At 57.9% G+C, this 14,946-nt stretch overlaps 2 protein-coding genes across 2 annotated transcripts in view; one reads left to right on the top strand and one right to left on the bottom strand.

The window, feature by feature from the left end:
* NRXN2 (neurexin 2) overlaps positions 1–9,242 on the top strand; it is a 99,840-nt gene extending 90,598 nt beyond the window's left edge. The window contains exon 21 of the mRNA XM_027089966.1: positions 7,620–9,242. Coding sequence (XP_026945767.1) covers positions 7,620–8,506 — 887 coding nt within the window. The 3' untranslated portion in view covers positions 8,507–9,242. The remainder of the gene's footprint in view (positions 1–7,619) is intronic.
* Positions 9,243–13,119: 3,877 nt separating this feature from the next.
* Positions 13,120–14,946, bottom strand: part of LOC113611446 (solute carrier family 22 member 11-like) — a 46,317-nt gene continuing 44,490 nt past the window's right edge. Inside the window, 2 exon segments of the mRNA XM_027090386.1 lie at positions 13,120–14,189; positions 14,733–14,936. Of these exon segments, the coding sequence (XP_026946187.1) occupies positions 14,126–14,189; positions 14,733–14,936 (268 nt within the window). The 3' untranslated portion in view covers positions 13,120–14,125.

Here is a 14,946-nt window from a genome sequence, read left to right as displayed (position 1 = left end):
CTCAGAATCACAGAGGCACAAACATGTTCAGATTCCAGCGTGTCTTAAGGTAACACTAGTTGTAACAGAGAAACTCTCAGCACCCGTGGTTAAACACATAGACATTGACTTCTCCTTCACGTAAAGTTATAAACACTGTTCCTGATGGGTGAGCAGCTTTTTTTTTTTTTAACATCTTTATTGGAGTATAATTGCTTTACAATGGTGTGTTAGTTGCTGCTGTATAACAAAGTGAATCAGCTATATGTATACATATATCCCCATATCCCCTCCCTCTTGCGTCTCCCTCCCACCCTCCCTATCCCACCCCTCTAGGTGGTCACAAAGCACCAAGCTGATCTCCCCGTGGGATACAGCTGCTTCCCACTAGCTATCTGTTTTACATTTGGTAGTGTATATATGTCCATGCCACTCTCTCACTTCGTCCCAGCTTACGCTTTCCCCTCCCCATGTCCTCAAGTCCATTCTGTACATCTGCGTCTTTATTCCTGTCCTCCCCCTAGGTTCATCAGAACCATTTTTTTTTTTTTTTTAGATTCCATATATATGTGTTAGAACACGGTATTTGTTTTTCTCTTTCTGACTTACTTCACTCTATGACAGACTCTAGGTCCATCCACCTCGCTACAAATAACTCAATTTCATTTCTTTTTATGGCTGAGTAATGTTCCATTGTATGTATGTGCCACATCTTCTTTATCCATTCATCTGTCGATGGACACTTAGGTGAGCAGCTCTTTTCAGGGTGCTGATTCAGGGCTGGTCTGTCTCCACCTTGAAGCTGCATCATCTTCACCGTGACTTCCCGAGTTGTGGTGGAAGGGGATACGCAGGGAGGGGCATGAAGGGGAGGGTTTATGGGCCAGGCCTGGGAGGAAGAGGTGTGCATGGGCCCTACTGATTCTGTTCTCCAGAGCTCGGTCATGTGGCACGACCTAGCTTCCAGGCAGTCCAGGAGGAAGCAAAAACAGATTTGGTGACCAGCTAGCCATTTATTTGCCACAGTCTGGGCTTTGGGTCACCAACGATCCAGTCCACTGTTCCCCCCACTGACAGAACACACCCACTCCTACCCAGGAGAGACACCCGAAGCCCTACCCAGTTAGGATAGTCATCTCAGAGGTGAGGATGTCTGGGAGATGGACCCGCTCCATTGGGTCCAGACTTGGCTCCTGGGTACCCATATGTGGTCTGGATACCCATGAACTAAAAGGATAATTGATCTCACTGCCCATACAGCCCAACACACACCCAGAATACCATGATGGGCCAGAGAAAACCACCACCATAAAACCCTGCGTCCAAAGGGAAGGATGGAGGGTGCACAGCAGCTTGTAGTTCCTAGTGTTGGGAAGATCCAGCCAGCAGGCAGCTTGAGGCTCTGCCCTCAGTAGTGGGGAAGTTTCTCCCTGAAACCCCACCTCTGCTGTGTGTGAGAAACTCCCCTCTGCTTTGTCTGGGGCCCTGGCGCTGCCCTCTGGCAGACCCTTCCCAGTCCTCCATCCTCTGGGTGGGTGTCGGGAAAATGACCTCCTTGGAGGTCTCACAGCCTTGACGGCCCTCTCTTCCTGCTCATGCATATTTGGGGGCCCAAGGCTCCAGCAGTCAACGGAACGGCACTCAGAGTTCTCTCCTAGACATAATTCTCAAGCCTGTTTATTTCCTTGTTTCTCTGCCCTATCTCTTAATTTAGTGGTGACTATCTTGAGGGCGTTTGAAACAATAGGCGGGGAGACACACCCTTAGTGTGATCCTTGAGGCAAGGCTGAGCCCCGTTTTTCAGGTGGAAGTGTCACTGGGCCACTATCCCTGAAAGCCGTTTCCAGTCTTCTCTTTTAAGATTTGGGGTTTGGGGGCAGTGGTTCTTCTGACACTTGCCGGCCCTGCATTTCTGGGCTCTCGCTGGTCCCTTCATCTCTGTTGCAAACGCACCAATTCTCGTCTAATGTTGTTTCTTTCTTCTAATATGTTACCAAACACAGAAAGTAAAAGCCGGCATTGTCCCGACTTTTCTGGCACCTTCCCTTAGTGCCTCAGCCTCAGTAAGCACGTGGTCTGTCCCAAGCAACGGTTGGTGCCAGGTGTCCTGCCGCTGCATTATGTGGTTCTGCATCTTTCCAGCCTCCAAATCCATTTTCTTGAATTGTTACCTGAGGGCCACAGGTTTTTGTTAATGTGACACCCACTTCTGGCTGTGTCTGTATTAGTTAAGGTAACATGTGTTTCTGTAACAGATAATCTCCCCGCGAATCTCAGTGGGTCCTTCAAGGGAAGTTTCTGACTCAGGTGAAGCCCCACCTGGGTGCTCCTGACCAGCAGGTGGCTCTGCCCCAAGGAGTGCTTGGGGAATCCAGAGACCTCCCATCTGTGGCTCCTCCATTTCAACACGTGGTTCGCAAGGTCACTGGAAGGAGGAGAAGGAGTGCGGAGGATCGGGCACTGGAGCTTTTATGGGCCCGTACTGGCACTGACCACTGCTTACTCCTGTGGCCGCACCTACTTGCAAGGGATGCTGGGAAATGTAGTCTCACTACCCGAGGGCAAGAGGTGGTCACAGAGGCACAACCGCGTGTGTTCAGACCCGTGGTGGCACGCTCACATGTTCTCAGCGACACATTCATGCATTCACATGCACACACGAGCTCGGACCCAGGCCTAGAGGCAGGCGGACCACACACAAACCACGTACAGAGCACAGGCTCACTCACATGCACGCACGTCCGCTAAGACTCGCTGACATGCATGCTCACGTGCTTGGATTCATTGAGGTTCGAGCGCGCGCGCACATGCACAAGCGCGCGCGCACACACACACACACACACACACACACACACACACGCTTAGAGACACGTGCCCAGCTGCGCAGAAACAGACCCTCAGAGGGGTGGGTGCACATGCATGCACACAGTAGGCGCTTCACCGCCTATGACCTTGACTCCACCTTGACGTTTGCCCTTGCTGTGTGTGGGTTTCCAGGTGGGGAGGGGTGGTACCCTTCAGGCCACTGCACACAGTTGCACAGATTGTTCTCTGCTGGAACAGGTGAGTAAGGGCTGAAATCTAGCCAGTGCTCTGCTTGCCAAGCTGTGTGTCCTGCGCCCTGGAGCGGGGCTGTGCCCACCAGGAGAACAGAATGCCTTTTTCCAGTTTTGCACAGAGACACTGTTTGCCAAATGGTGTACCTGCAGGGCTGTGGCCACACTGAGGGTCTGCCATGTTTCTAATCCACACGAAATGCCCTGTGGACTAGTGGCCTTCTTGCCGTCACAGCCTGGGCAGGGCACCCAGCACTGGCAGATGAGGCCTCAGGCAGCTGATTGCTTAGTCTCTGACGTTCAGCCTCAGTTCTACGTGCTGCTTTGGGGGTGGGCACATCTTGCTTGGGAGGGAATGGGGTTCTTGGGTAGGTTTTCAGTCAAGGGCCTTCTTTGCCCTAAAGGCAGAAAGGGCCCAGCTTGCTTGTCCAGCGGCCCCCAGAGGCAGGGGAGCTGGGGGAGGAGGGTGCTCGGGAATGGCTTGTGGTCTCCTTGGCCAGAATGGAATTCCTTTTAGTAAGCGGAACTGACATGCACTGAAATTCAATTTAGGAGCAGAGGGTGGGTGGCGTCTATGATAAGTGCTCCTGTGAATCTTTCCCAAATGCTGCAGTTGCCTGAAGTGGGGGAGGGGAGGGAGGCTGCCTAGGGTCCTTATCAGACCCCCAGGGGCACCCCATCCCAATGTGCACCCTTGGCATAGAGCAGGACCCAGGGTCCGAGGCACCATGAGTCTTCATGAGTTTGCACCCCTAAAAGCCCAGTGGGAGGGGCGTCCTGGGGAGCCCCCAGTTGGACTTCTGCAGTGAGAAGTCTCTGAGGGTTCCTGCCCTCCTCCAGGCCCCACTAACTCCTCATTGGCACAAGCTTGCCTGACCCTTCCTGCATGACCCCAGGAAAAGACGGTACCTTACTGCCACAGAGCCCAGGCCAACTTGAGTGAGAGTTGGGGAAGGAAGGCAGCGTGGGGTCTCAGTAGTGTGTCGTCTTGTGGTGAGGGGTGTAGGGCCCAAGGAGGAAGTGGCGTGGGAGGTGGAGGCTAAGGTTCAGGGCCAGGAGAAGGAGACACCAAGGGGCAGTTGTGGCAGTGTGGGGGGATGTGAGTGAGGGCAGGGCACCCTCAGGAGATGCTGTCAAAGCCTTGGGCCAGGGAAAGTCCCCAAAGGAGTTGGGGACGCAGGGACAGGACCGAGACCCAGAGATGGAGGCCAGGAGTTGGCTGGGGTTGAAGGGCAGGGCCGAGAAGTCAATATGACCAGGACTGGGAGGGCTCTGGAGGCAGGGTTGGGGGAGGCAGGAGGCTGCACAGGGGGACCCTGGGAGCCTGTGTGTCCCAAGGACCTAAGGAGCCAGTGAATTGGGGCAAATAGTTGTGGGCGGTGGGGGTGGGGGGCGGCTCAGGCTGAGCAGGATTTGTCTGTGGTCCAAGGCCTGAAGCCCCCATACACCCTCATCTACTGGGGAGGTGAGCAAAAGGATAGAAAGCCAAGGTCTACGCCCTGATTGGCCTGATCAACCCCTTGGGCCATGATGTGTCCCCAGCAAGGGCCTTCCCTGGCAGTGAGTCCAAACCTGTGCCTCCAGGACAGAATAGGGACAAGGTGTCAGAGGCACCCAAGGCAGGGAGGAGCCTCTGGAGGTCTGCCTGGAAGAGCAGGTATTTGGTTGGATTCAAAGGATGAATGAGATATCAGCAGGGGAAAGGTGTTCTGAACAGAAGGCAAAGTTCAGGAAGGGGGCAGGTGGTGTGGGCCAGCAGTGAGGACCCCAGATGTGTTCAGGGTCCACACAGGGAAGGGAACCTTGTCATGGCTGGGCCCAGATGCTACCACTCGAAGGGCTACCAGCCTTTTCCTGAGACCTAACAGCTGAGTTTGCCACTTACCCAGGGGCCAGGTTGCTGGGCCATCCTTGGTGGGCCTAGGGCTCAGTAGGGATGGGAGGACAAACTATGTTCATCCACAGGCTGGGATCCAGGCCTTGGCCTCACCCTGGGCCTGGAGCCCAATACCCTAATTTTATAGATGAGGAAATTGAGGCCCAGGAAATGAAAGAAACTTGCCCACAGTCACAGGAATTAATGACAGAACAGGTCTTGGCCTCCCACATTAAAATCCAAGCCAAGAGTCAAGCAGCCTAGCAGATTCCTGCAGGCGTGGGGAGGATGAGTCAGGCCTTCCGGGGCTCCTTGTGAGACTTGGCCCTCGCCTGGCCTCTGAGAGCCACAGAAGGGACTGGATAGTCTATTCATTCATGTAGCCTGACAGTGACACCTGGAAGACCCTGGAAGTCCTGCCCACCCCAGGCCTCAGCATCCTCCTCCATAAAAAGCCGGGGTTGGACAGTTCCAGCCCCACAAAACATGCTTCTCTGCTCTTGGCTCAGTTTTCCAGTGTGGCTGAGCCGGTGGAAGCCCAGGTGCCCCGAGGCTTCACAATCTGGGGTGCAGGTGAGCCCCTGTCCAGGGGGAGATTGGAGCCTGGTGGGGAGAGCAGCCTGAGGAGCTCAGCAAGGCTGTGAGTTCAACAGCAAGGTCTTAGCCGAGCTGGCTAGTGTGGCCAAGGACAGCTCTGCCAAACTGCTGGAGCTTGCGATCGGAAGGATCAGCAGAGGTGTTTGAACAGCAGGGTGGAGACCAGAGCGCTTTGGGTGGGGGGAGGAGGAGGAGAGGTGCCAAGGTGTGGTGGTGGTGGCACATGGCTGGCCTGGATGCACTGGGGCAGAGGGGTCTGTCGGGGAAGCCCTGAGAAGCCTCCCATGGAGCGGGTGGGAGGTTTGTGGTGTGATCTCTGAAGATCAAACCCTGCAGAGAGACCAGCAAGCTGCACTCAGATGGGGGCAGGGCTTGAGCTGTGCTGGAGGGAGAGCTAGAGAGGAAAGCTACAGCCCCTACCAGGCCCAGAGCTGCCCCTCCAAGAGGAGGGAGCCCTTCCACCAGCCACCTAGACCCAGGGCTGCAGCTCTGTTCTACCCCAGACCAGTGGGTTGCAGTGCTTTTGTTTGAGAGGGGGCCCAGCGGGCTGATGGGAGTTGTAGTTGTTGACCCAGGGGCTGATGAGAATTGTGGTCCACACCCCTGTAAGAACTAATGGGAGTTGTAATTCTCACCCTCTGGGGCTGATGGGAATTGCAGTTTTGGCCCAAGGGACCCCAGTTATCCGACCTAGGGAGTGAGGAGACCTACACCCCTACCCCAAAGGCCCTCCCCAGTAGTTCTCCTGGGCCCTATATTAGCAAGTGCATCCTTCCCAGATGGCTGTGTATGTATTTTCTTTTCTTTTTTTGCTTTCTTCTTCTTTCCGTTGTTTTATTATTGTTTTAAACAATAATAAGAGGGCCAGAGGTCGTCAAGCCCTGGCCAGGTCCTGGCGGCCCATGGGGGTTCTGGGGAGGGGGAGGGGGGGAAGTCAGTGGGGGTCAGAGGTGGAGGGTGAAGAAAGAGAAAGTTGGGGATTTAGGGTTAGCTCAAGAATCATGTGTCCCTGCCCAATTCCCTCACTCACTCCCTGTCCTTCCTCACCTCCTTACCTCAACATGGCTTCTCACCACCACTCCCAAAGTCCTATAGGATAGGACCCTCCTCCAATGTGCCCGTGTGTCCCTGCCAGCTCTTCCTCCTGGACCTCATCACCTCCCACCTTCAGTTCTCCTCTCCCCTTGACCAACCTGCAGTTAGCCTTCAAAGCCCCTTCCCATGCTCATCGCCTCCCAAGTCCTCTCACCCATGAGGCAATTCCTACGCAGCTGCCTGTCACGTGCCTCCTCCCCAAGCCTTCCTTCCCACTGCTCCCTCCCTCCCCCACACGCTGACACCAAATGGTGGTAACAGTTCCTCAACGCCAGCCTTCACTGTGCAGATTTCAGCTTTGTGTTTAATGAGGGGGAGAGGGCCCAAGTGAGGGAGGAGAGAGAGTATTCTGGAGGAAGCAAGTTGTTCAGGGAGAGAAGAGTGAGGGAGGGAGATACCAAACAGATAGAAAGGAAACGTTGTACGGAAAAGTTGTTTTTTTCTTATTTTTTCCGGGAGAACCCGCTTACACAGCTCTGTTTGTAATTTTTTTCTTCATGCTAAAATCACACGGCCTATTTGTTGATGTAAGTTGCCTGAATTCCGTGGTATGCTATCTTCTTTTTTAAAAACAAAAGAAAAAAAAAAAAAAGCAAAAAAAGAGAAAAACCCAGAAAAAACCCTAAAAGATATTGTTGTTAGGTTTGTTTAAATGCTGCTCTTGTATCTGTTTTTAAAGCCTTAAACCAGTAGAATTCTTTTTTTCTTTTCCATTTCTTTTCTATTTCCTTTCCTTTCTTTTCCTTTTGGTTTCTTAAGACAAACAAAAGACCAAAACCCAGAGAGCCACAGAGCCCGTGCGTGGGGTGCCCAGGGCATCCGAGCCGCTGCCCGCTTAAAGCTTAAAGCGCAGTGCTCCGGCCGGCTGGCGGGCGGGCCCAGCCCGCTCTAGTCTCCGCCAAAGCCAATTGGAACCGATTTGGGTGTGTGAGGCTGTTGTTTCTCTCTCTGTGCCGGCCGCCTGCACCCCGGCCCTCGCTGACGCCCTGTCTTTTCTCTTCTCTCTCTTGTTCTAGGAGGAGAGTTAATATTGCCCATTATCACGGAGGACTCCTTAGACCCCCCTCCCGTGGCCACCCGATCCCCCTTCGTGCCCCCACCCCCTACCTTCTACCCCTTCCTCACGGGCGTGGGTGCCACCCAAGACACCCTGCCCCCCCCCGGGGCCCGCCGCCCGCCCGCCGGGGGCCCGTGCCAGGCCGAGCAGGACGACAGCGACTGCGAGGAGCCTATCGAGGCCTCGGGCTTTGCCTCCGGGGAGGTCTTTGACTCCAGCCTCCCCCCCACGGACGACGAGGACTTTTACACCACCTTTCCCCTGGTCACGGACCGCACCACCCTCCTCTCCCCCCGCAAACCCGCTCCCCGGCCCAACCTCAGGACAGATGGGGCCACGGGCGCCCCTGGGGTGCTGCTCGCCCCCTCCGCCCCGGCCCCCAACCTGCCAGCGGGCAAAATGAACCACCGAGACCCGCTGCAGCCCCTGCTGGAGAACCCACCCCTGGGGCCCGGGGCCCCCACGTCCTTCGAGCCGCGGAGGCCCCCTCCCCTGCGCCCCGGCGTGACCTCCGCCCCCGGCTTCCCCCATCTGCCCACAGCCAACCCCACGGGGCCTGGGGAGCGGGGCCCGCCGGGCGCAGTGGAGGTGATCCGGGAGTCCAGCAGCACCACAGGCATGGTGGTGGGCATCGTGGCGGCCGCGGCGCTCTGCATCCTCATCCTCCTCTATGCCATGTACAAGTACCGCAACCGCGACGAGGGCTCCTACCAGGTGGACCAGAGCCGGAACTACATCAGTAACTCGGCCCAGAGCAACGGGGCGGTGGTGAAAGAGAAGGCCCCGGCTGCCCCCAAGACGCCCAGCAAGGCCAAGAAGAACAAAGACAAGGAGTATTACGTCTGAGCCCCCGGCACCGCGCCCCACTGCCAGCTGCCCCTCCTGGGAGGGCCCGAGAGGAGGGTGCGGCCCTCTCCCTGCCGGGGCCCTGGGGACCCACTCCCTGGCTGCCTCAGACTTCTCTCACGAAGAGGAAACGCAAAAAAATGAAAGAAAAAAAAAAAAAAGGAAAACCCCGTGCTCGTCCCCTTCCTCCTGCCGTCCGTCGGCGCGGAGTCATCGTGCGTCCTGGGGCTGTCTGTCCCTCTCAGCTCTGCGCCCATCGGGCAGGGCACGTGCTCACAGCCCTGGGTTGATTTATTTTTTTAAGGGGGGTAGTTTTATTTTGGTGGGGTTGGGAGGGAAGGAAGACTGGGGGTTTTGTACAGTGTCAACTACTCGTCCTGTTCATTTTCCTCCATTTTTCTTCCTCCTCCCTCTGTTCCCCCAGCCTTCCTTCTCTTCCCAAGCCCTCCAGTCCCCACCCCAGGCTTGCTATGTCTCTCTGTCCCCACCCTCCTTCCCCAGTTCTTTTTGTGTGTGTCTGGTTTCCCCCTTCCTTTCCTCCCTTTGGGTTTCCAGAGTCGGTGGGAGAAGGGCGGGAGGGTGGGCGGAGCGTCCCAGCGGGGGGCGGGGCCGGGATGGCCCCGAGAGCCATGGCTCCGCCCACCAGGAGGAGGCGCCTGCCTGGTTCCGCCCAGGGAAGGGGCTCGGGCCTGGGAAGACCTGTTCTGTTGTGTGCCGCCGGGCGACGTGCATTGATGGGGAAGCTGCTGGAGGAGCAGGGTGGGGGGCGGGTGGGAGGGGAAAGGCAAATGCAGATATATATTGAAGACAATTAATCTAGATATCGCGAGCAGCAGCCTGTGGCACCCATTGGGCGCGGGCAACAGGGAAGAGAGGGAGCCAGGCATTACCCGCATACTGCTGGGGTCACTTATCTGCCCACAGGCTCCCTGCTCCCCAGGTTTTTTTTTTTTCTCTCTTTGTTAACGAATGTGTCTGAGTCTTGGATAACACCCCAACCCCGGAAATGTGTGGGAAAAGAAAACAAAAACTTTCCAAATCCAACGGTCCTGTGCAGTTTGTTCGGGTTGGGTGCTTTTGGGACATTGGTCTGAGCTCTGGGCTGGGGTCTGGGTGCAGATTGGAGCCCACGAGAGCTGGTAAGTAGCCCCCAAAGTTTTGGGCTGAGCATGACTTTGGGCACCTTGGGGCAGCTTGTCTTTGTCTCACCCCCATGTCCCAGCGGGCTGGGGAAGGAGACCACAAACAGGCCCCAGGCTTGTGAGCGATGACTGGTCTCTGGTCCCATTGGCCACGGACCTTAGCTTCTCTGGGGGCTGACAAATCCCGAGACGGGAGCAGTGTTTTGCCCCCTAGTGGCTAAAGAGGGCCTGCCCTTCTGGTGGCTGTGTGTGCAGGGCATTGGCCTTGACACAGCCCTTGGGGAAGGTGATGTTATTCCTGGGTGGGAAGAGCTTCAGTGGCTGGTCCAAGGTCTCAAGGTAACTCAGTGTCTGAGTCCAGATTGGCCCCTAGTTCCGCCTAACTCCGGTCTCTGCCCCTTCTGCATCTCTAGGGTTTGGACCTTGCCCCCTCCTGGCTGACCGTGGGCAGCCCCTGTGGCCGCGGGTGGAAATAGAGCCAGCACGCCTCAGACCAGGTGTTTGCTTCTTCACGGGGACACTAAACAGGCTCACGGTCCCAGACATGCTGAGAGGGGTCTGGATTTGTTAAGCCTTTCCGTCGAAAGGAGCCGAGACTCTTGAGATGGGGGTTGTATACGAGGAGCCGCGCACCTGGGCACCCTCGGGAGAGCAAGCAGAGTGGGGGTGGGCCTGTGTCTCCCAGGGGGCCACAGTGGGCCGCCACGCCACTGGACACAGGACTCAGCCACGCTTCCGTCACTCAGGTCTCCTCTGCCTTCGGCTTGGTGGGTCTCGCCTCCCCCTCCTGGCTCTGCTTTCTCGTGCTCTTGGCTCACTGTGGCCCTTCACCGCCCTGTTCTGCTTCCTGAGCGCCTACCTCGGGCGGCTCTGCTGCTGGCCAGCTCATTCTTGCAGCATCTTCCAGCTCACAAGCCTGGTCTGTGTTCAGGCCTGGACAGCACCGAGGGCCCTTGGGCTCAACTGCCCACAGGAGCCCCACCCAGGGCCGCCTCATCTCCCCCTCCTTCCCTCCATCCTGGGACGAAGCTCTTATCGTGGGACCACCCTTCCCACCACAGGTTGTGCCCCAGTGGCCCTTGAGAGTCCTCCCCCCACCCCCAAGTCCTAACATGGGTGGGAGAGCGTGTCTTCCCCCAGCGGCCCCTGAAGGTGGGTTCCCATGGACTTGGCCTCCCCTTGCCCTCCTGAACCAGCCACCAGGAGGGAGGTTTGGGCCCCACTTGCCTCCTACAGCTGCTCAGTCTTGGAGATCAGCATCACCGAGGCCGCCTCTAACCCTCTGTGGGAGCCCGAGGGGGGAGGCCTGACCTGAGGCAGGTTTGTCAAGACATCCTGTTCCTGTGCTGGTAATGGCCTTGCCCCCGGCTCTTCTGCTGCCGCTCTCTCAGTCCAAGGAATGGAGACTTAGCTCAGGTTCTCCTCCCCCATCACCACTGGCCAGAGAAAGCAAAGAGAGGCAGGCAGGATTTCCTTGGTATCAAGAAGGGAGCATCCTTACTCCAGAAATTCTAGAGTGGCCTTGAATAGTCTATCAGAGTAGGGGGCCAGAAAGAGGGAGCGTGCAGGAGCTGGAAGGATGGGCCCCAGTCCGGCTCACTGCCGTGTGCCTGTGGGACTGGGTGTTTTCCTCTCTGCGTAAGGAAGCTAAGAGCCCTGCCACCCAAGGACTTGGTAGTAAGAGGAAAGCTTCCTGGACTCTGCTGCTGACTCAGTGTACTTGTCCGTAAGAGACGGTCACCTTGCTCTTAGCTCCTTCATCCTGTGCATCTGATATTGACCTTAACACCTGGGCCGGACCTGGGCTCCTTGGTGTCTGGCTGGGCTGGCAGTGACCCCCAGGAGAGTCCAAACAGCATACGGGGGGGGGGGGGGCCGGAATTCCAGGCACGCTGCTCCTTGCCAGCTGGTACTGGCAGGGGTGTGTCAGGAGATTCTACCGGGGGAGGGGGATGGGAAAGGAAGGACGGAGTTTGGGGAAGAAGCTTGCAGTGAAGTCTGGCTGCTGCCTCCGACCTTGAAGACCTGCACTAGCCATGAAAGCCCCCCGGGGAGGGAACACAAGCTCAGCCAGTGCTGGGGCTCTTCTGGGAGGATGTCCTCCTCCTGGGGGTGGACATGGGGCCTGTGTTGCTGACACTGTCCTCCCTCACACACCCTCCTGGGTGAGCTGCAGGCCTGGCTGGAGGCAGGAGAATGGCCCAAGTGGGTCCTGAGGCATTTTCCTGTGCCTGCTGCCTGAGGCGTCTCCTGCCATGGGGGGCGCGGAGACTGTAGGGGTGGTGGTGGGTTCTTCTTTCCCACACCCACTTCCCTTGGCTCTAACACTGCAGGGTGCCCAGCAGCTTCCGGGGCCGGGAGCAAACTGGCACGGGCATCAAAAGAGCGAGTGTGTCCCAAGTGAAGACCTGCCTTTCGGGTGGTGGCACCTAGCTGATTGCAGGCCTGTGGCTGCTGCCGAGGGAGGCCCCCTCTCCCTTGGTAGGGCGCCCACTCTGCCACAGTGATGACACTCACTCCCTAGCTACCCCAGAGGGGCAGGGCCCTGGACCTCCCAGCTTCTGGGTCCTGTCGAATTAAGTGAGGAGTGACATGTTGGAATTAGGTAGGCCCTGGGTCCTGGAAGGCTGTGACCACCTGGAAGGACCAGGAGCAAGGCCGTTCTGAATTTGGGCAGAGGGACAGCTCTGACCACTCGGTGAGCTGGAGGACATCGCTGGGGAGAGGAGGGGCCATCTTCCGCCAGCCCTGGGGTCTGCCTGCTGGAGGCTTCCGGACACCCTAAGACCCCAAGAATGCTAAGCAACAGTAAGTGAGGCAGCTGAGGCTCAGCTGGGCAGCAGGCAGACAAGACAGAAGGTCACGGCAGGCTGGCGAAATCTCACCTTCGGGCATCTTTGCAAACGTGATCCCCACACCCAGCCCCTTTGTTCTGGGGGTCTTCACTGAGGGGTGGCCACAGGCAGACACCTAAAGGACACGACCCCCCAGAGGCCCAGGCAGATATGACCAAGCCAGGGAGTGATCCTGTCTCCTGGGGCCAGGGAGCTGCTTCCTGATTTCCCGTTGACCTTCTTACGTGTGTGCCCACGTGTGTACACCTCCCTGATGTGTGTGTGTGTATGTCGGTGTAGAGGCTGCAGCCTTCTGCTGAGGTGCCTGGAAGCAGAGGCACAAGGCACAGGTGGACCAGAGACCACCTAGCACAGGTCTGGGGTGACTCAGGAGATGGGGCAGCTGGCGGGGACCCCGCTGGGCAGGAAAGGCCTCCTGCTGCACCCATGAGTGTGTTAGCTGGGGTGGGGGAGCTCGGGGCCCATCCCTTTCCATCTGAGCTCTTGCACTGGGCTTCCCCATAAGTGATGCCAGTGAGGGGGTTTGGGATGGTTTTTAGAGGGAGGCCCTGCCCTCGAGAAGCTCACTGGATGCCTGAGGCCAGGCTGGGGGTGTCGGGGCCAGAGCTGGCTCTGGAGGCCTTCGGACCTGCGCTTGACTCCTAAGCTGCCCCTCCTAGCTGGGTGTCACGGGCACCCAGGCACAGCTTCTCTGAGCCTTAGATTTCCCGTGTGTAAAATGGGGCAACATCTACCACAAAGCGTTCAGGAAAAGATGAAACGAGACGATGCCTTGAGGCGTCCAGCACGGTGCCTGGCCCACAGCAGAGGCTGGAAAAGGCAGCCACTCGGCTGGCACTCAGGACAGGGAAGCTGGCCTGGGAAAGGGCCGTCCCAGGGAGGAAGTCCCACCCCCTGCGCCGGCAGTCCCTGGGGGCTCATCACTGGAGTCGCCGAGGCACAGTCCTTGATTCACTCTCCCGTCTCCCTCGCACCAATGGCCCTCTGGTCTGTGTGGGAGCTGGGGACACGGGGAGGCGGACCACCCCAACCCTCTGGGGACTCACAGGCGTGTGGCCGCAGCCGTGGTAAGAATTTCACTGGAGACTTGGGTTGGGCGCTGGGCCCCAGAACAAGGCCATTGCCCTGGGTATGGGAGGCTGAGGCGGGGGATTTGTCAGGTAGGGAAGGTGGCAGAAGCATTCCAGGCAGAAGACCTGGCTGCGTGGCTGGAGTAGCGAGGGGGATGGGGAGGGCCCGAGCCGTCTCTCTGGTAAAGTTGAGGGGCGCTTGTGCGGAGCCCTCAGGTTGGCGTGAGAAGCTGGGGAGGTTTTGAGCGTGGCTGATGTCAGCCTGTGAGCTCAGGGCTGGTGAGGGGCGAGGAAGCATAGGGTCGGGTTGGGTCGTGCCCCTGCTCCTCTCTCAGCAGCCTTGAGAAAGGGTCAGGTGATGGTGTACCGGGCAGCGTCCTGCCAATCACACCTTCCTTGGTCCCTTCTGTGTTCAGGGCGGCTCCTTAGATAGTGAGAGGCTGGGCTCGGCTGGAGGGGCAGCCCCCCGGCCCTCCGGAAACCGAGGCCTTTGCTCTCCTTCCGCAGAGAAGAGCCTCCTCCTGCCATCCCATCGCAGGCTTCCCAGGAGGCCTAAAGTCGTGTGGATTTCAGAACAGGACGCCCCTGGGTGCTGTGTGTTGCCTTCTTTACTGCCCTGTTCAGGAGAGGCACGGAAGGGTTATGTCTCGTGGGTGCAAGTCACGCCTGACCCCTGACATGTGTCCGTCCTGAAGACTTAGGAGATACTGCTGCCCTGCTCTCAGGGGCCCAGGACTGAGCTCCCTGAGCACATCGTGGGGGATGGGTGCACAGTGACAGCCTTGATAGACGTCTAGGGGCTTTAGTAGTAGAGTCTGGGGCCCGTGAGGACCTGCAGCACAGCCGTCACACCCTCAGCTCTCCCTCTCACAAAGTCCTACACCCTCCCTTCCCCTTGATCTCTCCCGAGGTGGAGCTAGGGGGTAGCTAGGGCATTTAGGTCTCAAATGGTGGAATGAAGGGTAGGGGACAAAGTCCATACTGTCAGCCGGGAGACCCAGCCCTTGGTCTCCAATCTCCCAAAAATGTGCTGTGTGACTCTGGGCCAGTCCTATCCCTCTCTGGGCCTCTGCTTCTCCCTCTGTCCAGCAGTGGGGGTGGCTGCCAGGCCTGCCCTCTTCTGGGGTTCTCCGGAGGGTGGAGGGGATGGCCCACTCACTGGCTCCACACATATGGGATAGTGTCGCGCAGTGGCAGGCTCTGGGTCTCAGGCAGCAGCAGTGCAGCCAGGCCGCTCGGCACTGGCACCGCCCCGTACACCAGCAGGGGTAGGGAGGCACCGTGTACCCCCAGCAGCCGCAGCAGAGGCCCCAGGATGGCTCCCCCTCGGGCTGCCGTCTGGCCCAGGCCCACTGCGGTCATCCTGCCTGCAC

This window comes from Aethalodelphis obliquidens, unplaced genomic scaffold (assembly GCF_003676395.1).
Source record: "Aethalodelphis obliquidens isolate GAN/ISIS:26980383/991018 unplaced genomic scaffold, ASM367639v1 scaffold69, whole genome shotgun sequence".
NCBI classification, from domain to species: Eukaryota; Metazoa; Chordata; class Mammalia; order Artiodactyla; family Delphinidae; genus Aethalodelphis; species Aethalodelphis obliquidens.
The sequence above is the reverse complement of the archived record's forward strand: the minus strand, read 5'-3'. Positions and strand labels throughout refer to the sequence as shown.